The 21,692-nt window shown below is 47.6% G+C and overlaps 1 protein-coding gene and 1 non-coding gene across 3 annotated transcripts; both read right to left on the bottom strand.

Moving 5' to 3' along the window:
* Positions 1 to 763: 763 nt before the first annotated feature.
* On the bottom strand, positions 764 to 20,532 carry COPZ1 (COPI coat complex subunit zeta 1). 2 transcript variants are annotated; one of them, XR_014803268.1, is made up of 10 exons: positions 20,487 to 20,532; positions 9,366 to 9,434; positions 8,001 to 8,082; positions 7,284 to 7,375; positions 5,705 to 5,760; positions 4,351 to 4,428; positions 4,150 to 4,201; positions 2,918 to 2,956; positions 2,194 to 2,341; positions 764 to 2,109 (listed from the first exon to the last, which is right to left on the bottom strand). XR_014803268.1 is itself a non-coding variant. In XM_001927549.6 (9 exons), the coding sequence occupies exons 1-9, from the start codon at positions 20,502 to 20,504 to the stop codon at positions 2,062 to 2,064; spliced, it is 534 nt and encodes a 177-aa protein (XP_001927584.1). In that variant the 5' UTR covers positions 20,505 to 20,532; the 3' UTR covers positions 764 to 2,061. The 2 variants fall into 2 exon arrangements, 1 of the variants encoding a protein (XP_001927584.1); XM_001927549.6 differs by lacking the exon at positions 2,194 to 2,341.
* On the bottom strand, positions 12,071 to 12,150 carry MIR148B (microRNA mir-148b). Its single transcript, NR_035387.1, has one exon. It is a non-coding gene; the product is annotated as a microRNA mir-148b (primary transcript).
* Positions 20,533 to 21,692: the final 1,160 nt, after the last annotated feature.

Here is a 21,692-nt window from a genome sequence, read left to right as displayed (position 1 = left end):
GGGCAGTAGAGGTGACAGCGGAGACCCTTCAAATGGCAGTGCAGAGAAGGGCTCCCCACACTGCCCCCCTCCTTAAAATCCTGCAGAGGAAGGGGGAAAGAAAACCAAAGCATTCTCCTGTCGCCGAGGCAACCATAAAAACCCCCAGCTAAATCCATCTTGTGAGCTCACCGCCCCATTAAGATGCAGGGCCAGGCTCTGCGCCAGCCCAGCCACATTCATTTGTGCGAATAAAGGTGGAGGAGGGGGAGGGGAGCAGGCTCTGGAGGGACGGGGAAATGGCGAGGAGAGGTTATTTACACCACCGTCCTGACCTTCTGGAGCAGCGCTGGCTCCGATAAATAACCCGCTCAGCGCCGTTTCAGAGCGGGAGTGGGAGGTGCAGGAAGGGAGCCGGGGCTGCAGGCGAGCCCCCACGCAGGTGCGCGTCTCCGGGTTACTAATGGCTGAGGCGGGAGCAGGCAGCTGGCTTTGGGGGTGGTGGGGGAGAACTCAGTTCCCTGGGACTCCCACTGAGAAAATACCATCCCCACCCCACCCCTGGCGCCAATTTCCAGGCGAGTGGACGGAGAGATGCCAAGGAGGCAAACAGCCTTGTAAATTAGGGATGGGGGGGCGGGGGAGGGGAGATGCTGGGGAGTCTCTGAGGTAGGAGAGAAGAAATATTATAAGATGGGGAGCGCGGGGTGGGGGGGGAGGCTAGAGGAATAGGAGCAGCTGCCAAAAAGAGAGGAAGAGGAACAGAAACATCACACAAAGGCAGTTTGGAAAAAAAAATGTTTTATTCCTTTTTGCACAGAGCAGTACCTGAAGGTGGCCATCATCCTGACTCCATACATCTCTTACACAAAAACGCCCCCCTCAAGGATGCCCAGTTATCTGCCCCCACTTCAGTCTTGGAGAACTGGCAGTGAGTGAGTGGGGCAGAATGCTAAGTCTCAGGAAGGTTTTTTGAGACATTTTTGTGGGAAGTTTTGAGACCCAACAGTGGTGTTCCATCCTCCATCTTCCTGGGAAAATCCAAATCCCAAAGGTTTTCGGAAGAAAGGTACCTCTCTCAGCGACCAAGGCTGGGGAAGCGCCCAGACCTACTGCCTGGATGTAAGACTGAGGCAGAGAGAGGACAGAGTTAAGCGGCAGAGATCGCAGCCCCAAGACAGACGGAGGGAAATGCATTGTGAGGGAGAGAAGGGGACTGAGAGAACCCAGAGGCCCAAGTCATAAATTCCACTCTGTCCCCCAGTTCTGAGCAGATACTCTTCTTCCCAAGACCAGAATGGAGTTTTGATTCAGGGACTGGCCTTGCTCCAGGGCACAGAGAGAACGAGCCAGGCAAAGATCCCACGGGTGGTGAAGGTAGTGAGTTAAGCTATTCGGACCAAGAGATGGACACTCCCACAAGGAGCACTCACAAACCACAGCAGTTTGAAGCTATAAGCTAGGATCAGAGTAAAAAACTGCAGCTGTGTCTGAAAAACAGAATTTTATAAGCCCTCTCCAATAAAACTTAAATCACCGCTTCTTCCCCTCTGTCTTTTGCCTATGAGCTGTTCCCAATCTTTCTTCCCAGGCTGGAGGACTGGGCAGTAAGAGGGACCCGATGTGCCTCTCCCCACCCCCACTCTTTCTATGGAAAAGAATTCTCTCTCCCTCCCCTCGTTGGACATATGGGCTGCTGAGACGAAGGCCGCGTAAAGGCAAAGGGAGGAAAACGCTCAGCACATTCTTTCTCCTGCTTTGATCTGAAGGGTACAGAAATTGAGGAGAAAATATGGGGGATAGGAGAGCACGGGAACATAATCCAGAGGAGAAAGGAAGAGGGTGCCTTCCCAGCCCTGTGTCCAAACCTGCTGAGAGCTTTACTCCCAGAACCGCAGAAAAGACCGAGAAGGAACAAGAAGCATATACGGGTTTGGGGGGCAACCACAGACAGGATGGAGAGTTAAGGATCCCTGTGATCCCCGAGATGACCCTGAGAGTGTCAGTTGGGGGACTGGATGAGAAGTCACAGCAGACATGTGGATTTTTTGAGGGAGTGAGGAGCCAGGCATAGTGGGGTCTTCACCGGAGGAGTGACCACTTGATCTGTTCCTTGGCTGATTGCAGCACCTGCAGGGACAAGGGCGGCATTGAGGGGCTTTGCTGGGGGGAAGGGCAGGGGTGGGGACTGGGGCTCTCCTTCCCCTCACTTGCCTTCCCTGTCCTTAGAAGAATGGCAAATAGAAAATCCCCAAGGGTAGAGGGATGGGAAGAAGCTCTCTAAGGCCCTAGAGGACTGTCAGTTTGGGAAATTCCAAAAAAATTCAAGTCCACTGGGGGGATGAAGAGAGAAGAGGTATACCTGGGAGAAAAGAAAAAAACTGGGGGTTACTGGACATATGTTAAGCGGGGAGGGGTTACCACATCCAGATGGACCTCTTGGTGAGAATTCCAAGTGGGCAGAAAACAGAATCCCTCCCTGGTGTGCCACCACCTCCCACCCTCCCACCCCCCACCATCAGGTAGAGACAAGCTATCTGCAAAGTAGCAGAATGGATCTGCAAAACCTGCATATTCTAGAATATGCATTTCCAGCTTAGCCCTCATTTGAATAATAAGAGAAAGAGAGAGAATGTGTGTGTGCAGGCACACAGACCATCTGCTTAAGGCAAGCCTCTGCTGGGGAATAAATCACTGAGTGAGGCATCAGGCAGGGAGGGTTTGAAGGGTACAGTGCAAGGCTGACAGCCACCGCTCAGAGGAAACTGGGACAGGAGTTGGGGTGGGGTAGGGAGCAGTGGGCTCTATGAGTCCCAGTTCTCTGGATGTGTCTTCAGTCTCTAGCCTCCTTCAGGCTGGGTGGGACTTGGTGCAATGCTACGCTAGCCCTCTTTAGTGACCCAGTCCATCTGGAGAGGGAGAAGGAAGAAAGGCATACCTGAGACACGGTCTGCTCCGTCAGGGGAACGTCTTCTCCCTACACACAGAGAGAGAAGCACTCAGCATGGGAGAAAGCTGGAGGAGGACCTGACTGAGGTTGAGCACTGAAGGAAGAGGTGGTCCTTTAAACTGAAGCAAAGGGCAGAGGCCCTGAACTTCTCAGTCCCTCCTAGGGATTAGTTAAGACAGCAGCAATTTTACTTGGCCAAAGGGACTGTGAGTAAAAAAAGGGTCATTTCATCCATCTTGTTTTAAGGCAGGAGCACTTCCTAAAAGATTTATTCCATTCCAAGTAATCAGGTTATCTGATCCTCAACTTGGGGGTGGGAGACCTGATTCCCTAGTCAGAGAAGACCTTCCCTGAATATCAATATCGCTAGGGAAAGGATGAGGGGGAGCCGGGGTAGTTTAATGGATCCCGCAAGGCCTGATGGGTAACGACAGCATGTTAATTTGAAGAAATAAACTGCTGCAACAGCAGCCTGAGAAGGGGAAGGAGGGAGTTGGTGAGGAGGGGGGGACCTTCTCTCTTGCCACATAGAGACATATGTTAGAGGAGAAGATTAAACTATGCAAATGGAGCCCACGGCAGTTAAGGGAGAAGATTTCCCATTACCCGGCACCGCCAGCCCTCACTCTGTGGAGGTCAGAGCTGGGACATTCTGTGAACGGGGAGAGTGGCTTTGCTCAGACAGCTCTGCACCCCTACAATTTGCTGGTGGGCACCCAGCAGGCTTGGAGCTTTCTATGGTCAATTCAGAGGCCTCCTTCTGCTATCACTAGCGCCAAAGAGGACAGAGGTCCCAGCAAATAAGGAGGTCCTGAGGGAGAGGTGGTGGTCTCGGTTACATAAGACTTGAAAAGACAAGCAAGACATTCCTCTGCCTCAGATGATTGGGATTCATCCCCATGGGCAGAATAAGCCAACATCAAATCCCTTTATTGTTTTACAACCATCGATATGAAAGTTCCCTTAATTTCATTTATGATTTGAGAAGGATGTGTTAAATGTGCACTCTGTGCAAAGACTATTATAAGATGCTGGGTTACCAAGTTAGGGGCAGAAATACAGTCCTTCTGCTTCCCTTCTTTGCAACAATGAGAATTTGAAAGGGAAAGAGATGGTTACAGGTATTCCACAAGCCCCGACCCGTGGCTGCCCTGAGCAGGTGCTCCGGAGCGCTGGAGGGTGAGCAGGAGAGGGAGGCAGCAGGGCATAGTCTCACTTACCCTTAACGCTACCCGGTGTACCACTTGCTGGGGATCACTCTCCAGGATCACCCTGAAAAGACAAAGCAGAGGCCACTGTTGACTCTGTCCTGAAGGATCAGTTTTCTGTGGGGATCCTCTGGTGGTTCAGCTTGCTTGCCTTAGGAAGGGGCAGCGGCCCCACCCCCCTCACCCCAGATCCAGGGAGGTCAGAGAACTCACCCTCCATCTACGATTTCATCCACAGCCAAGAAGAGCCCCTCCATGTTCTCCAGCAGAGCTCGCTTTTCTACGTTTTTCCTGAGTCCCCAAGAGAAAGAACAAGAAAGACCTGGGTTTGAAAGGGATCTTAGGACACTGTCTGAGGTGGTGAGCCTAAACTAGACCAATAAAGGTCTCCACCAACCACGCAAAGTAAATAAGAACTTTCTGGCTAACTCACTCTATCCCCCTGCCTACTCGAACTTGCTGACTAAGGATTAGGAATGCCAGGAAAGAGATTTTAAATACACATACAGTCGATTTCTGACTATTCGAGGGCTGATTTCCAGAGCTATTGTTTCTTTCCTACCTGCCATGATGCTGCCGGCAACATTGCTCGTGAACACTGACGTCAGTGGGTGGGAAAAGGAAAGATACAGAGCGAAGAAAACTCAATGTGGAGGTGGCGGGAGGTGGGGAGGGGCTGAGTACAGACTCTCTTTGCACTCAAGCTCTGACAAACCTTCTAAGCTCTCTCTGCTCCCCCTCCCCCTCTCTCCACAGCTCTGCTCAGGCCTTGAAAAGAAGCCTGACTAGGGGCCTGGGACTGGCCGGCATCCACCCCAGATCCGGTGGTGGGTATATGTGGCCAGTCACATCCGTCCGTTTGACTCTTTCACTGGATCACTGAAATGAGGTCTATTCATTCACCTGGCTAAGGAATAAATCATCCCCTTCCTGAAGAAATCTGAGCCATTCACCCTGCTGATTTGGTGCGGCTGAGAGTGCCTGCTGGTCTGGTCCGGACGGCTGTCTGTACTGGGTTCACTTGGGAGCCCTGCATGTCTCCAGGAAAAGTATCTTATATCTCTTTCGTTGCCCAGCTTTGTGGGGAACAGAGGGCTGCTGCAGAGGTGGAGGCGGGGAGAGGGTAAAAGGCATATTTTTCCTGTTCCAAGGAGGGAAAAACTAAGGGCTGGATGTGAAAAATTGCTGCCCCCATTCTCAAGGTGTTGATGTCTGGGACATTTCCCTACACTTGCCCTTTCTCTACCTCAAAAGTAAAGAATGAGGCCCAGGAAAGCACCGTGAGGGTGCTCGGAACTGTGAGAGAGCCACTGGGGAATGCAAGAAAGAGTAGACACACAGGTGAAGATTCTGCTCCCTGCCAATCTCTTTTCTCAGGAGAATTATTCCACAGGAGTAACAGACTCTCCCATCCCGTCTTCCCCATCAGCGCAAATTACTCTGAAATAATAAGCTCAACTTCTCAAGGTAAGCCAATCCCTAGAGCCTCTGCTGATCCTCCACAAATCCCTGGCCTGAAGAAGAGTGACTTTCTCTCGCAAACAGATGTCAAGGATGGCCTGCTCACCTCAGCATCTGGCTCAATGAGTCGAAGAGGCAGTTCAGAACAGCCATGAGCATCAGCTATTTGGAGACAGAGAAGCAGAAAGATAAGATTGCTGCTACCTGAAAATAAAACCCGCTAATTCATTAAGCATCAAAAGACACAGGCTTTCGGAGTTCCTGTTGTGGCTTGGTGCTTAATGAATCCGACTAGGAACCATGAGGTTGAGGGTTCAGTCCCTGGCCTTGCTCAGTGGGTTAAGGACCCGGCGTTGCCGTGAGCTGTGGTATGGGTCGCAGATGCGGCTTGGATCTGGCGTTGCTGTGGCTGTGGTGTAGGCCGGCGGCTACAGCTCCGATTAGATCTCTAGCCCGGGAACCTCCATATGCTGTGGGTAAGGCCTTAGAAAAGACAAAAAAAAAAAAAAAGACACAGGCTTTCATAAAGGACCAATAGCATACGGTGGAAGTGAGAGCAAAATAGGAAGAGGACCTGTGGTTTCTCACAGAAATAAATTCTGCTACATGATCCCACAATCTGAGTTCTCTGACCAGACTGTTCAAATGGAACTTTCTGTCATGGTCCTCTTTGTGTCTTTACCAACTGTATATGTGTTACCCTAAGTCTTATGTAGAGAATCATTAACCAAGCAATAGCTGAGGTCAGACAGCTGTGGAATGAGCAGGGACTGTGGAATTAGACAGACCTGGGCTTAAATCCCAACTGAGCCATTTCTAGATGTGTGACCCTGGGAAAGTTATCAGGCTGAACCACATGAAACTGCCACTTTTGTAGTTCAACAGTGGTCATATACAAGTAATTCCATATGGTTTTGCAAGCTTTAGTTTCCTCATCTATAAAACAAGCGCACTAACGCCGAAAACTCATAGAAGTGCTAGGAGGTTTAAATAACAATGTATTCTACAGAGCACTTATACCAATAAGAGCTCGGTAAGAGTTGGTTCACTCAAATTTTTATTTTGCCCCAAATTGTGTGGGGGCCTATTTTTACTTATCTACTCTCCTAGAAGTTTCCTGCACACAGGAGGCAGGTTAGGGCTATATCCTCGGTCTTTTCAAGCGAGCCATGTTGTACGGCTTCAACGTGTCCCAAAATGTTGCCTAACTGACCCAAACTCAGTCAGGTGTGGACCCTTCATACAGGAGAAGCATCCCCTGAAGCTTGACCACACCTCAGAAATCCATCTTAAAGAACGCTACTCAGAAGTTCTCTTGCGGTGCAGTGCGTTAAGGATCTGGAGTTGTCACTGCAACGGCTTGGGGCACTGCTATGTGGCAGGCTCAGTCCCTGGCCTGGGAACTTTCACATGTTGTGGGTGCGGCCCAAAACACTATTCAGGGAAAGTCATTGATATTATAGGTTAGTATGTAGGAAAACATAGGTGGTGTGTCCAACATGGAGATAAGAGAGAAACCTGGGAACACTTCCATTCTAGGTTGATTCAGCTGCTCAGCCATGTCTGTGAGGCTGACAGGGATCTCCGACAACTTCCTTAGCCCGTCCGAAGCCAGAGGGATGTGGCAGTCATGAGATCCTGCCTGTGGTTCAGGAGGTGGGAGCAGAGCCGGTGGGGATTCTCACCTCGTTTTCATAGGAGCTGCCGATCACATAGAAATAGAGATCGATACTGCTTTTGTATACCACCGTCAGGCCTTCCAGGAGGGCGATCTCACCTGGGGGGGAAAGAGCGGGTGGCCTGAGGAAGGTGGGGACGAGGAAGTAGGACAGAGGGAGTTACCAGCAACTCCTGGTTTCCAGCTGTGTGGGGCTGAGGTGAGGGAGGTCCTAATGACCCCCAAAGACCGAAGTTAACCCGCTTTTTCTTTTTGGGTGGGAGCAGAAGGTGGCAAGTATGAACTTGGGGGCGTCTAGATGCATCGTCTCCTCTAACCGTACCACCCCCTGCCCACCACCCTGATTTCCCTCCTTGTACATGAGACAGGATACTAGTCGATCCTTCGGAGGTGAAAATGCAGAGCGGTCACCTTTACAGACTTCCATTTACCTGCCCTAATGGATGCGGTACAATAAGCAGAGCTGCAGTTAAATTTGTCAAGTGAGGCTCATAAATCCAGGGACTAGACAGGTAGCTAACAGCCAACCTTCTAGCACGGTATTCCCGCGTGAGGTACACTCACCTCCCCATTACATTTCTGAAGAGTTTATTATATGAGGGGAGGAGGAAAAAAGAGAAAAAGGAGGCAGAGTCATTTTATCCTTTCTCCCGCAGTCCTGCCGCCACCCCCTTCCCGCTGTGGCTCCCCTGCCACCGGGAATAGTGAAGGGAAAACGACCTACTGTCAGTCCGATGGGTCTTGTTGAAAATGTTCTTCTCAAAGGCCTTTTGCTCCTTGACACTGGGGTAGGTGTCGTCATAGTACTGGTCAGAGGGAAAAGAGACGGGTTGGGTCGTTAGAGCTGGGAGCCTCGAATGATTAGTGACTGCCCTGGATCTTGGATTTCTTTCCTTTGAGGCATGAGAGAGGGAGAAATATGGGCACAAAGAAGGAAGAACTCTAGAGGCAGGGAATGGGTAATGTGTAATCTGACACAAAACACATTTTTTAAGGACCCTGCTGTAAGCCACCCATCCTCACATTTCTAAGACTGTAAAGCAAGAGGCCTACAAGCCCTGTGAGGCAGCTCTGCCCTGTGGGCATTCAGGGACAGCAATCCTGAGCCATTCCTAGGCGCCACCCAAGGTCAGGGGGCACTGCGAGAGAACACAAAAGGCACCAGACCCTCAACCACTGTGTGAAGCTGAGGAACGGGAAGGGCTGCAAACACCTCTGCAAAAGAAGGGCAAGCCCTGCCCGATGCCCTCTGCTCTCTTGGACCGTAGCTTTCTTTCCAGCAAACTGAAAGGAGTGGGAGGGCAGCTAGCCCATGGCAGAGCCCACTCCCAAGCTCTCCCTGGCATGGGGGTGGAGATGCAGGCTGCTAAATCGCTCTGCTCTTTAGGGGCTAATCCGTCGCAGTCAGCTGAAGACCTATGACAGGTCTGGCATTTAGTAACTGGATAACTGTTTCAAAAGGTGTCCTGCATAGTTACATCCAATTACAGGGAGGAACAGCTGGTGAATTCTAAACTAATCTCTACCTGCTGATTGATTTATGCCATGCTCGCCCGGAGTTAATACACCAGGGACAGAAAAAATTTCTCCAGGAGGGGGGGAATATGGAGGGAGAGGAGAGGGGTGTCCGTTCTCCTCTCTTTCAATAGATTCAAAGTTAGAAACATCACGCTGGGTAAGTCAGGAGCTAATGTGCTTGCTGGTGACTGCAGACCTAGGGCTGGAACCCTGGACCTGCGAGAGAATCCCCTGGAAAAAGCCAGGCAAGGTGACAAGGTAGAAGGAAAAGGGACAGGAGTGATGGACACGGGCAGGCTGCTTCTCACATCTAGAAGCTGCTTTGTTCAGAAACCAAGGTTTCAGAGCTTTTCCCTGTTCTGTGCTGATGACACAGTCTGAGGATGGCAAGGAGGGAAGCAGGGCAGCTAAGAGACAGAAGCAGGTTAGGTTTCATCTGGAGTAGTCACAGGTAGATGGAAGAATTCTCAAAATTATAGCATCGATGAAGATGCGTTAATAAGGCTGGTCCCAATATCCAAAGCTCAGAATAAGTCTCTTGCTCCTAAACTAATCTGAAAGGGAATCTCACCTTGGCAAAAAGTCGGTCTCCATCATTGTCCAGAATCAGGATGGCTTTGACAGTATACAGGGAGGGTTCCTGAAGAGATATGAACATACCTTCAGTCCTGAAGGCTCTGGCCACCACGAGCAAACCAAAACCCTTCCCTTGGTCCCACTGAGACTGCAAGGGGATAGAGAGGTGCCTCTGCATGTCCCTTGTCCCAACCTGGACACTTCCCACTGAGAATGACCAAGTGGTAAATGACCTGAACTGGGGAAAGGGGCATTTCCACAAAGGACTCCAAAGCAGCACCAAAGAAACAGTTTATGTGAGCCAGACTCACAGAGGGCTTAATCAAGGTAGGTCATGCTGTGTTTTCAAATATTATGCTACAGTTATTTTCCAAATTACTCTCCCTCCCCAGTCTCCCATGCACAGGTGGGTATGGAATGTGACCAGATTAATTCGTAGGCACTGCACGAGGCTATCTGCAAATGGGGCTAAATGCCCTAGTGTACTTGGAAGTTTCTGCAGTCCCAATGCAGCAGCAATGCAGAGGCATAAAGCACGGCTTCTCTAAACCACCCACACACTGAGCAGAGGGAAAGGAGCACGCATGCGTGCAGACACAGACACACCAGTCCTGGATGCAGCCCAGGGAGACATCCATCTCCCAAGACCTCCCCTGGGATCCCAACTCTTCTACTATATACCCTGACCACTACCACTTAACTTGCCAAGACAAAAACCAGTCTGAATTTCCGGGGAGTTAAGAAGCAGTAAGGAGAAGAGCCATCTAAGAAACACTGTGGAGCCTGGCGATAACGAGCAGGAGAGGAGTGTTCTTTCAAGACCAAGAATCAGAACTTGAGGAAACTGGCTGGCTCTCATAAAGAAATCAGAGCCCCAGCCTTCACGGTTACAACTCAAACTCAAAGCATATGACTCTGCAAAAGCGCCTCTACTCCTGAAACTTCTAGGGAACCAGCTAACCAGGAAAGGAAGAGGAGGAAGGGAGGGGAGGTGGTGGTACTTGGGACGAGGTGTTTGCAGGCTCACATTCCCTGACTTTCTAATCAGCATTTCTTACCATGGACATCCTTCTCCTGTGCTATGAGACAAAGCTGTTGCTTTGCTAACTCCCTTTGCTGGCCTTACTTAGGAAACACAAAGTCCTCACAGGGGCCAAACATGTTCACCAAGCATATGGTTAACAAAGACCCAAGAGTGAGGAGGAAAGAATCACTGCCAAGGATCTGCCGCCCCACAGGACAGAAATGTTTTGCTCGCCAATTTATTACAAGTGTCCGGAACAAGACCTGACATATTAAACTCTCAATGCATAGTGAATGGTTATGAGAATAAATGAAATTTGAGAGTGAAGTAAAATTTATTGATGCAGTCAGCATCTAGGGGACCCTCTTATAATCAGACTTCACATGTAGGTGGATTTTCTGGTGTGGTCATTTGGGGTGATATTACTACCAAGTCATCCTCCTCTGATAGACGCTCCTTAGAGATGCCCTCACTATACACATTTCTCTCTGAAATACTCTGTCAAACTAAGGGACTGTGTCTAGCAGAAGGAAGTCCTCTAGAGTCTCATCTAAAAGGTCACAAATAGAGCAGATTTCTTAACTCCTAATCCCCTAGAGAAAGAGCTTTCCATAAAGCAGGCTCGATTCTATAGCAACCTGGTTCCTCAATTCACCAAAAAGGAGTGACACCTAGGGAAATGAGTTTAACAGAGGAAAGGAAGTCCATAAGGAAGGAACTTTAGAAGAAATAGTTTTTCCCGCAACCTTCCCCCTGGAAATCTTTGAACCTGTTCCTCTATCTTAATTCACAGCAACCTTAGAGAGCTTCTCAGTGGTTTAAACCAGGCATTGACCTGGCACAGGTAACTGACACTTGCAGCCAGAGTCTGGCGTTCATAGAAAGAATGGGATCCCAAAGCAAAAACAAACAAAAAGCAAAAAAAACCTTATGGCCACCAGCCAACTAGGAGCGTCAGACAGTGTCTTCTGTGGCCAATGGGATAAGAAAATGTCTAAAACAGCTGGCAAAGAGAGACAAAGACTGCTGGGTTCTGCTCCCAGCTCTTCTCACTGGCTTCCTGGAAGATACTATCAAGGAAACCCGCAAAGTAAAAACAGGGTTCTTCCTGGGGAGCATAAAAGACAGGCAAAGGAAGGCAAGGAGAAGACCAGCTGTGACTCACTACAGGTCTGAAAGGGGTAAGAAGACATAGAGAAAAGGCTGGTCATTTCAAACGTCCAAAGGAATAACCACACTAAATAAAGCTGAGAACTTGGGCAACAGCTGAAATGCTGCTTTACTTCTCTACTCTTGCCACGGCCAGAGCCGGCAGCTTCTCCTTTACTTCTCCTGCCACCTCCTGACTGCAGCTGGTTCCACTTCGGCCTGGGGCCTTTACCTCTCAGGAGTGGGGAGGGCCTGGAGTTCCTCTCATATCATAAAACCAGCCAGTTTAAAGGCCCTAGAAGCCATTACTGATCATGTAATTTCATTTTCAGGTTTTTTTGCAAAGGGCAAGTTTATAAATAACTCCCAGCTACTGAGAAATGGGTTTCCTGGGCAATGGACTAGGCTTGACCTTGTAACACATTAAATGCTGATTATTGAGAAAGACCCTGTAAGCTTAGGGCTATGTTCAAAGGATTGAAAAGGTCTATTCTTCCCTCCCACTCCCAAATGGGTAGCTGCTAGAAAGCTTTCGAGACAAAGTTCTGTGATGCACTGACTTTCAGAGAGCCACAGCCTGAGTGTATAACAGAACTTCACCTCAAATGCTAATGGTGCCTGGAAATGATGTGTGGGCAGACTGGCTTGTGGGAGGTTGGGTGGCTCAGATTTTCATGTCTGTTTTTATTATCAAGAAAACCAAACTAGACTCCTCAGGAGAGCTGAACAACACCGAACAAGCAACGAGCCTACTGCAAAGGAGCCTCTGATCTCAATTAGGGGCTTCTGAAGCCTAATGAAAAACATCAATATCTCCCAGTACCCCTACCCCAGCACACAGAGGACTAGAGGGAAAGAGTCATTCCTAGTGCTGCCCCCTGTGGGCTTCTGGATGACCTGCAGCTTCCTCAGGACTAACAAAAAGAAAAAGATAGCTCTGGAGAAAAGCACTCCCTATTTGTATCCTGGATGTCAAACTCGGAGAGATGGGCTCTGCAAAAGCACTGAGTTAAGATCATGATATGCTACCAGAAGAGAATTAGACTAGTGTTTGTAGCAGGGAGATATCTGGGGCCATGACTATTTGATTCTTTGTTGAGGGAGGAGGATGCCAGGGAGAGGGAGGAGTGGGAAGGAGGGAGCCAAGAAGCCTTAGAGGAGCTGGAGGATGCTATCCATAAAGCTGAAAGGACACAAGTAAGAATATGGTTGAGTTTCCTAAAAATGTCTTAATTCCCTACTTGTAAAGAAATCTTGGGAGTTCCAAGGTGCAACAGTATCTGCAATACCAGGATGCAGGGTTTTTTGTTGTTGTTGTTTTTTTTTTTGTCTTTTTGCTATTTTTTGGGCTGCTCCCACGGCATATGGAGGTTCCCAGGCTAGGGGTCGAATTGGAGCTGGAGCCACCGACCTACGCCAGAGCCACAGCAACACGGGATCCGAGCCGCCGTCTGTGACCTACATCACAGCTCATGGCCACGCCGGATCGTTAACCCACTGAACAAGGCCAGGGATCAAACCCGCAACCTCATGGTTCTTAGTCGGATTTGTTAACCACTGTCCCACGACGGGAACTCCCAGAATGCAGGTTTGATACCTGGCCTGGCAAGCAGCTGGATATGGCCTGGGTTAAAGGATCCACTATTGCCACTGCCGCAGCTGCAGCTCGGATCTGATCCCTGGCCTGGGAACTCCAAATGCCTTGAGGCGGCCAAAAAAGAAAAAAAAAGAAAGAAATCTTTATGGCCATGCCAAAAAGTAGTACTCTGGGTTGTCAATAAGTTTTTTTTTTTTCTTTTTTTTTTTAGGGCCACACCCACGGCATATGGAGGTTCCCAGGCTAGTGGTCGAATCAGAGCTACAGCCACTGGCCTACGTTACAGCCACAGCAATGCCAGATCCAAGCCATGTCTGTGACCTGCACCACAGCTCACGGCAACACCAGATCCTTAACCCACTGAATGAGGCCATGGATCAAACCCACAACCTCATGGTTCCTAGTCAGATTCATTTCTGCTGCACCACGATGGGAACTCTGGCAATAAGTCTTGATCAACTAGAAATAAGATACTCCTCCCTCAACCTGTCATTATGTAAAACCAAGACAGTAAAAACTATGAGAAATTTCTAGATGCTGCTCCCAGTTCTACATGGCCAACCAGGTATTTTGCTCCCTGACTCTGTGCTGATTTTCTTTAAAATAAAGAGCTCCTCTGGGATTGTGGGCCCCAATTTGCCAGCCACAAGCTGAGGGACTTCAGATAAAACAAGACGAATTAGCTAAAGGCTCTGACAGAGAAGCGCAGTTTTCACATCTACCCAAGGATTTGCTTAGATTCAAGCAGCACAGCTCAGGAAAGACTGGGAGCCACAGGTACCAAACATTCCCCTGCTGACGTGAGACCAAATATTGGTTATTAAGAGGATACTGAACACAAGTCTTAGGAAGAACTGATAGCAGGAAGAGACACCTAGCTGATGGAAGAGGCTTCCTATCTGATATGGATACAAAACATGAAAGCACAGGCACTGGAAGTCTGCCACTACAGGGAAAAAAAAAATGTCTCTAAACTCCTAAAATCCTTTATTGTAGTCTGCCTCAGCTGCTAACCCAAGTTCTACCTTTCTCTAGGTCTCAGCTTTCTCACTGGAGAAATGAGAGGCCTGAGCTAGCTAAGGTAAGGTCAACAACTTTTTTTGAGTTACAGAAGACCCCTGCGATAAGCTGACAAAATCTAAGGTCCTTGTTATCAGAAAAATTCACAACTTTTTATGATTTCAAGGACTTCATAAACCTAGGTTCAGAATTAAATGAGATTCTCTCTGAAAACAAAATGATGGTGTGGGGAGAGGAGGAAAAAAGGGGAGGATGAGTGATACTTCTGTAAATCACCCCCTCTCCTCTGCCAGGCACCAAAGAGTGACTTCAACAAATATGCGTGTGGCCTTCATAAATTAATAAATGATTGAGAAAACTAGCACAGCCAGCAGGGGGAGCTAAGGTCACCACCACACCCCCTCCAGCTTTCAGTGACTAAATTTGGTGGCTCTAAGAGATGCAGGACAAAGATAAACCAGCCCCAAGCTCTTCAGGAATGCAAAGTCTCAGGTCTTTACTTAAAATTCAGAAAGCCACCTGCTAGATAATCTTGTCACACAGTCCCTAATTCTTCAACTATTCTGGAAATGAAAGAATCATAAAAATGGGGGACAAAGCAAGGAGCACTGCAGGGAAGAGATGAGTCGAACAAGCAGAAATCAGAGTAGGCCATACCCAAGGCCTGAGAGCAACATGAGAACTTCCTTCCTGCCCAGTTTGATAATCTAAGGGCCCTCATTTAAATATCACGCAGCAAGGGGAAGAAAGTCAAGCAGGGCTAGATCTGCTTCTGATGAGACCCTGTCCATGATTTGTATAATTTATTCCCCACCCCACCCTCCATCCGCTCCTGGAAACAAAAAGCTAATCTGAAGGAGTGGACTCAAAGTCTCTGAGTTCATCTTTTAGTCTCTTTGCTCCCCCAAATTGACCCCTGAGGTAGATCTGCATCCTCACCTACTTTCAGTCTCCCTCTTAAAAACCACATAAATAGAAAAGGAATTCGAGAAAATCAGCAGACAGGGCTATCCAAGCCAACTGGCTATGGGATGGGGATATCTGTCTTAATAGCAGGAAAATTAAAAAGCCAAATAAGGGAGTTCCCACCTGTGGTGACAGTGGGTTAAGAATCCAACTGCAGCAGCTCAGGTCACTGTGGAGGCATGGGCTCAATCCCCGGCCTAGTGCAGTGGGTTAAAGGATGTGGCATTGCCATGGTGTGGGTTGCAGCTGCAGTTCAGGTTCAATCCCTGGCCCGGGAACTTCCATATGTCACAGGTACAGACATTAATAAAAAAAAAAAATTAAAAAAAAAAAAAAAAAGCCAAATAAGGAGACCTAGGCTTCATCTGCAGCATCTAAGACTTAGGTTAAACAACTAAAAAAACTTCCTTAAGAGATGAGATGGTCAAACACCAGAAGAGGTGACACCAGCTAGGGAATCCAAGGACAGGAGAACTCTACTAATCTGTGAGAAAGCCTCTTCTGTGCAGAATCAGCAGAGGCAGAAGGTGATAGGGCCCCTGCCAATAGGGGTATCTCATGATGTGCATGGACTCGACCTCCCAATCCATCTTCATCAGCTGCCCGTGGGCACTCTGCCTTCCATCTTCCTAATTACTCTAGCATAAATGGGTAAGGTAGGCACTGATTCTTTATTCCTATCCTTTCCTTTCTTTGCTTCTCTAGTTCCCCTTTCCACAACCAGTCTTGTCAATATCTTGACTCTAACCAAGTCATGTTGATGAAGTAAAGTAAAAACAGTAGCAAATACCTAGATGAAAAAGACCCTACATCTGCCAATAGGCTCCTTCAAATATCTGGATAATTGCATTCATCCTCTGCCTCCCAGGGAAGACCTGGCTTCTCAAGGGTCTGGCTTTCTTCACATGGAGGCCCCCTCCTCCTCTTCTGATCGTGTGACAGCTCCCCTAGACCTCTGATGTAATTTATACCTTGCCGGCGACCAACTCTTTCCCACCACTGTGAAGGAGAGGGAAAAAATATATATAAATACGTCGGAAATCTATAACGAGGTCTTCTTGGAGGGCAAGACATGGGGAGAGTTAGAAGCAGCGTCAATTGCTCTTTGGGGGTTTTAGTTCAAGCCGAGGTCTGCTTCCAGCAATCAACCATTAAAACAAGCCGGCCAGAGTAACAGCACAGTTTATTCTGATCATTTAATTTGAAGTGTCAATAAATTAAACTTCAATCAATTAAACTAGGTGTGCAATAACCCAGATGGACACCCCGACACCAACATAATCACAATAAAAATTTTTATGGCTGCCAGGGACCTCACCGGGGGCAGTGCTGGCACCGCTCGCGCCCTAGCTGAGAAATATATCTCCACAGTGCAGGAACGAGGAGATTGCTTCTCCTAACGAAATGGACAGGCCAGGCACCAGCAAGGACGCAGCTGGGAGAGGGGCACAGGGGACTGCCAGGAATGAGATGGGAGTGCTTTGGGGGCTTAATGTAATTGATACCTTTGCCCAGAGCAGGGGGAGGGGGCATTTAGGCCAAGTACCTCTACAGTTAGTGCCAAAAGAATTTAACAAAAGCCCCATTAAAATGATTCAGGAAGCGAAGGCCACAGAGCAATATCAACCTTTAAGAGTCACTGATGTATTCTGCATAGTTTCTTCCTCCATATACACAAGTACTCTTGTGCACTTTGGATGCCCTGACTTTTGAACGAGGCTTAGGATTCAGGATCTGGTCACTGTTGTAGGATAAAAATTAATTAAGGGGAGAGAAAGAAGAGAATTAAGAAGTCTAGTCTGTAAAGCATGGAAAAGCACTCAGAAAGTGAATCCAGAGAGGATTAGGAAAAAATGAAACCTATGAGGAAAGATTGAAGGATCCAGACTTCTAGGGTAGGGGAAAAAAAGGTAAAGGGGAAAGGGAAGAAGAGGCTAAGTCATTATCTTTTAAGATTCCATAGCTATTAATGGAGACTGGTGACCTGCACAAATTCCTCTCCATTCACAACTAAGACAGAACCAGCAGAAAACAGCAGGAAAGAGGAAGCTGAGTTCAAAGATGCAGGCTGGGAGCATGATTACCAAGCACTGGCAATAGAAGATGAAAGGGTCTTTCCTTAGAGACCTGAGAAAGACTGGACAAATCTGCTTGAAAACTAGGATTGGATTACTTAATTCCAGAAAGAAATGTGACTCACTGTAAAGTACCTAAATGAAGGGAGCCTACTGGTAGTTAGAAATTCCCATATTCAGCTCAAATTTTGAATGATGATTCTTCTTGACCCCATCTAGCTCACTCTTCCCTTCTTCTCAATATCCTATGGCTATATGTCTTGCAGAGGTGAGGACAGAAGAATATGCTTTGATCAGATTTCCCCAAAGGTCCAGGCGAACCAGGAAACAAATGTGGGAGGAGGAAGCCTAAAGGAACTCTAGAAGCTGTCTGCCTTCTCTAGGGAGTGGCTTGTTAAATACTGTCTGGGTACAGTAAACTCTTTAGCTCAGTAGGGCACTAAGGTTAAGTTCCAGTGAATTCTTCATACTTTTCATGAAGATGGTGACCTAAGAATCAGGGGATGCTGCTGAGTAGACAGAGGAGGGGATGAGATTAAAAGGAACAGGGAGGAAGGGTGATTCTGAACCAGATGGAGGTAAATTCTGTGGACCAGTATGTGAGTGTGGAGAGAAGAAAAATTAAAATTTAGGAAATATCACCTGATTCTCAGATTCCTCATCTGAACCACTGAACACTGAAGATTTTTTAAATACTGTTCTCACTTCTCCCAAGGATACTACCAAACCAGTACCATTGTGGATACAGAGGAACTGATTCATTACATACGATAACGCCTTAGGACATTAGGGCTTCATTCTCCCCTGGAACTCCACCTGAGAAGGGCTAGAATGGTGAGAAAGGTATATAAATTCTTAATTGGGGGTCCAAAATATACTGAAATAGTAAAGAGGAAAAAAACAATGTGGAGAAGAGCTGACGCAGAGAAAGGAAAATACTAGTTTAATATCCTGAGAACTATGGAGATCAGCACAAGAACTAATACCTGGTGGTACTTTGTCCCCAGACAAAGCTTTATATGACTGATAGTTGAAAGTACACTTTGGCATACTGAAGAGGGGGAAAGCCCACGATGAGATAACATCAGAGAGACATGGTCTGGGAGGATTGGGAATCAAAATCTAATCCTAGTTTTGACATTGTGCTTCCTTGAGGAAGCCTTTTTTCCTAAACCTCCATTTCCCCTAACCCCACGTTACACACGTTCCTCATGACAAAGAATCAGTAAGGTTTCTAAAGCAAACTTCAGGGGTACCTGACCAGGTTAGCAAGGATCTATGAAGGTGGCATCTTAGGTATAGATTAAAATGGATATAAAGGGGGTTTGAGCCCTGGCCTGGGAACTTCTGCATCCCCCAGGGGTGGCCAAAAAAAATTTTTTTAACTAAAAAAATATATAAAGAATATGGAAACAAAGAGGAAGGAGAGACAAGGACTGAGGTAAGAGAAAACCTGACAGAAACTTTCACATATAATGCCCTCAATTCACCACTTGTTAAGAGATCCCTTGTCAAAAGGTCTTCTCAAGTATCATTTCCCTCACTCCTTTACCTCTAAGCAGACTTCTAAACAGATCTAGGGGGCAATCTAAAAATTTCTTTTGCAGTTCCCGTTGTGATGCAACAGGATTCTTGGGAGCCCTGGAATGCATGTTTGATCCCTGGCCCAGCACAGTGGGTTAAGGATCCACCGTTGCCACAAGAGTGGCTTAGTTTGCACCTGCAGCTCGGATCTGAGCACTGGCCCTGGAACTCCTTATGCCACAAGGTGGCCAAAAAGAAACATTTCTTTTTTTTCGGCTGTGCCTGCGGTATGCATAAGTTCCCAGGCCAAGGACTGAACCCATGCCACAGCAGTGACAACTCCAGGTCCTGCTGGGCCACTAGGGAACTCCCAAAAATTTCTCAAAACTTCCAAAGACACCAATTCCCTAGAATTTATCCCAGTCTGTTAAGGGGTTGACGGCTTAGTAAAGAAAATATCTTACTAAAAACTGATCAGATTTTAAAGCTTCCTACCTACACTTAACCAACCCATATAATCGGAAGGAATTATCATATCTTTGCATTTTGAAAGCAGGAAAATGAAACTTGTTATTCTCTTTTACCTGAAGAAGATCTGGATTAAAGAGAGCTGAAGGAGAAAACAACAAACAAAAAAGACAAAAAAGAGACCTAGAGTTTGACTCAATTAAGGAAGGAGCTAGGAGCTAAATACCTACACACACATATGTTAACATTCTCAAAATGCAAAATTAAGGGGGGAGGCATGCATTATTTTGAAAGAAATGCTCTGATTTAGTTCTAAAGAAGGGATAACAGTATTTTTTTTTTTTCTTTTTAAGGCCGCACCCTCGGCATATGGAAGTTCCTAGGCTAGGGGTCGAATCGGAGCCACAGCTGCCAGCCTACACCACAGCCACAGCAACGCCGGATCCTTAACCCACTGAGCAAGGCCAGGCCCTCATGGATGCTAGTCGGGTCGGTTAACCACTAAGCCACGAAGGGAACTCCCAGTTTTTCATTTGTTTTTGAGCAAGTAAAAAGGATCTCATGGACAAGGGAACTAACACAACCCTTCAGCCATCAAATTTTCATATAACCAGAGGAATAACTGGCATCCCAGATCCTACAATAAGAATCCCCAAAGTTTAAATAAGGAGGGAAAAGAAAAACAGAATAAGGAGTTTGGGAAAATATTCCATAATCCATGCTGACTTTACTAGGTATTCCAGAACTTTAATGGAATACTGATTCTTTATCATGACAAATCCATATAGTAGGAATTAAAAGGAAACCGAAGAAGAAAATAGTTTTTCCTGAAGGAATGTGACAGGGAATTGAATTATCAAGAGAGAGTCAAAATGTATCAGTTATCAAGAGGAGCGTGTGATGACAAACACCTGCACTCTATTCTTATAATTTCAGGCGAATCTGGAGATTTGGAGAAATTCAAATCAGGGTATTATCTACAACGCTCAGAATCAGGGAGAACCTGAAGGACCCCAATCCAGTACGCTTATGATCCTATGAGTCTTAAGGACTCCAAGGGCTTGCTCCCTTCAACTTTCCACCGACTCTGCCCTTTCCCCGGCACAGCTTCCTACTTTAAACTGAGGCTTTAACGACTGCACTAGGCCACATGTTTATTCCAGGGGAAGGCAAGAACGTTCGGTCCCCGAGGATTACCCGAACTCCCCTTTCTACCCCCTCCCACTCAGGTCGAATCCCGATTCGCGGCCCCTCGGGACATCATAGCCTCTCGGCTGCCCCTCTGGTTCCTACCAAAATCAGCGCCTCCATCTTGCCCCGCAGCTGGTGCCGACGTGGAGCCGCCAAGACAACGCCGCCGCTGATTGGCCTTACGTCCTTATTAGACCCCGCCCACCCTGCGGGCTATTGGACTTCCAGGTGTCAGCTATTGCTTTACTGACCAATCAGTTTACTAGCTTGCTTAGCGGAAGCAAGGTGTCCAGCCAGAAGGCGCAGATATTTGATTGTCAGTTTAAACACTCAATAAAACGACAAAACCTCACGACTGAATGGGGCGGGAAGGTCAGTGGGGCAGGGTTGTTTCCATGGGGAACAGAGGAAGCGATTATTAATTTCCAATTGGCTGGGCGGAGGGCACGTGATATCGTCGGCCGGATTTAGGAGCTTTAATTCGCACTTCCTTTAGGGGGCGCTGTGTCTCTTTAGCCCTTAACACTGGCAGCTCTTGGAATCCTACTCTGCTTCCCATTCCAGAGCCTCCATTAGGTCCTTGATGTCCACGGTTGCTTTGGCAAACCGTACTAGTACTAACTGTTCATTAGACTCAGATCTCTTCAGCATACTCACAGAAAGTCTGCACAGCCATAGAGTAAAGCCACAAGATGCCCAGGGTGTTAACTAGATAAACACCAAGGCCGCTGGGAGTTGATTGCCAGCAGTAACGATCTGCCTAAGGTGGAGTCCCAGACTTTGCTAGACCCAGGGAAGGACAAGAAGCCAGGAAGTTTCTAAAAGAGGATTTTCTTTTTTTCTTTTCTTTTTGTTTTGTTTTGTTTTTTAGGGCCGCACCCTAAATCCTTCATATGGAGATTCCCAAGGTAGGGGTCAAATCCGAGCTGTAGCTGCTGGCTTACGCCACAGCCACAGCAACGCAGGATCCGAGCCTCGTCTGCGACCTACACCACAGCTGACGGCAACACCAGATCCTTAACCCACTGAGCAAGGTCAGGGATGGAACATGCATCCTCATGGATACTAGTCGGGTTTGTTAACCACTGAGCCACCAAGAGAACTCCTAAGAGCACATTTTCTTTAGCCGGACATGAAACAGGATGTTAGAGCTTTGGAGACCAGCAAGGAAAGAGTAGGAGGGACAAAGGAATAAAGGATCCTGGATGAGGTTGGGTAGAGCGAGCAGGGTCTGCGGTTTTCCAGTAGGGACAAGCCCGTTGCAAAATGAGAAAAGAGAAGTTTACTGAATGCATGGATTTCACAATA

The sequence above is a fragment of the Sus scrofa genome, chromosome 5, assembly GCF_054392235.1.
Source record: "Sus scrofa isolate SSC_HxYL_T2T_F1_AM1 chromosome 5, Sscrofa_HxYL_maternal_Yorkshire_Landrace_v2.0, whole genome shotgun sequence".
NCBI classification, from domain to species: domain Eukaryota; kingdom Metazoa; phylum Chordata; class Mammalia; order Artiodactyla; family Suidae; genus Sus; species Sus scrofa.
The sequence above is the reverse complement of the archived record's forward strand: the minus strand, read 5'-3'. Positions and strand labels throughout refer to the sequence as shown.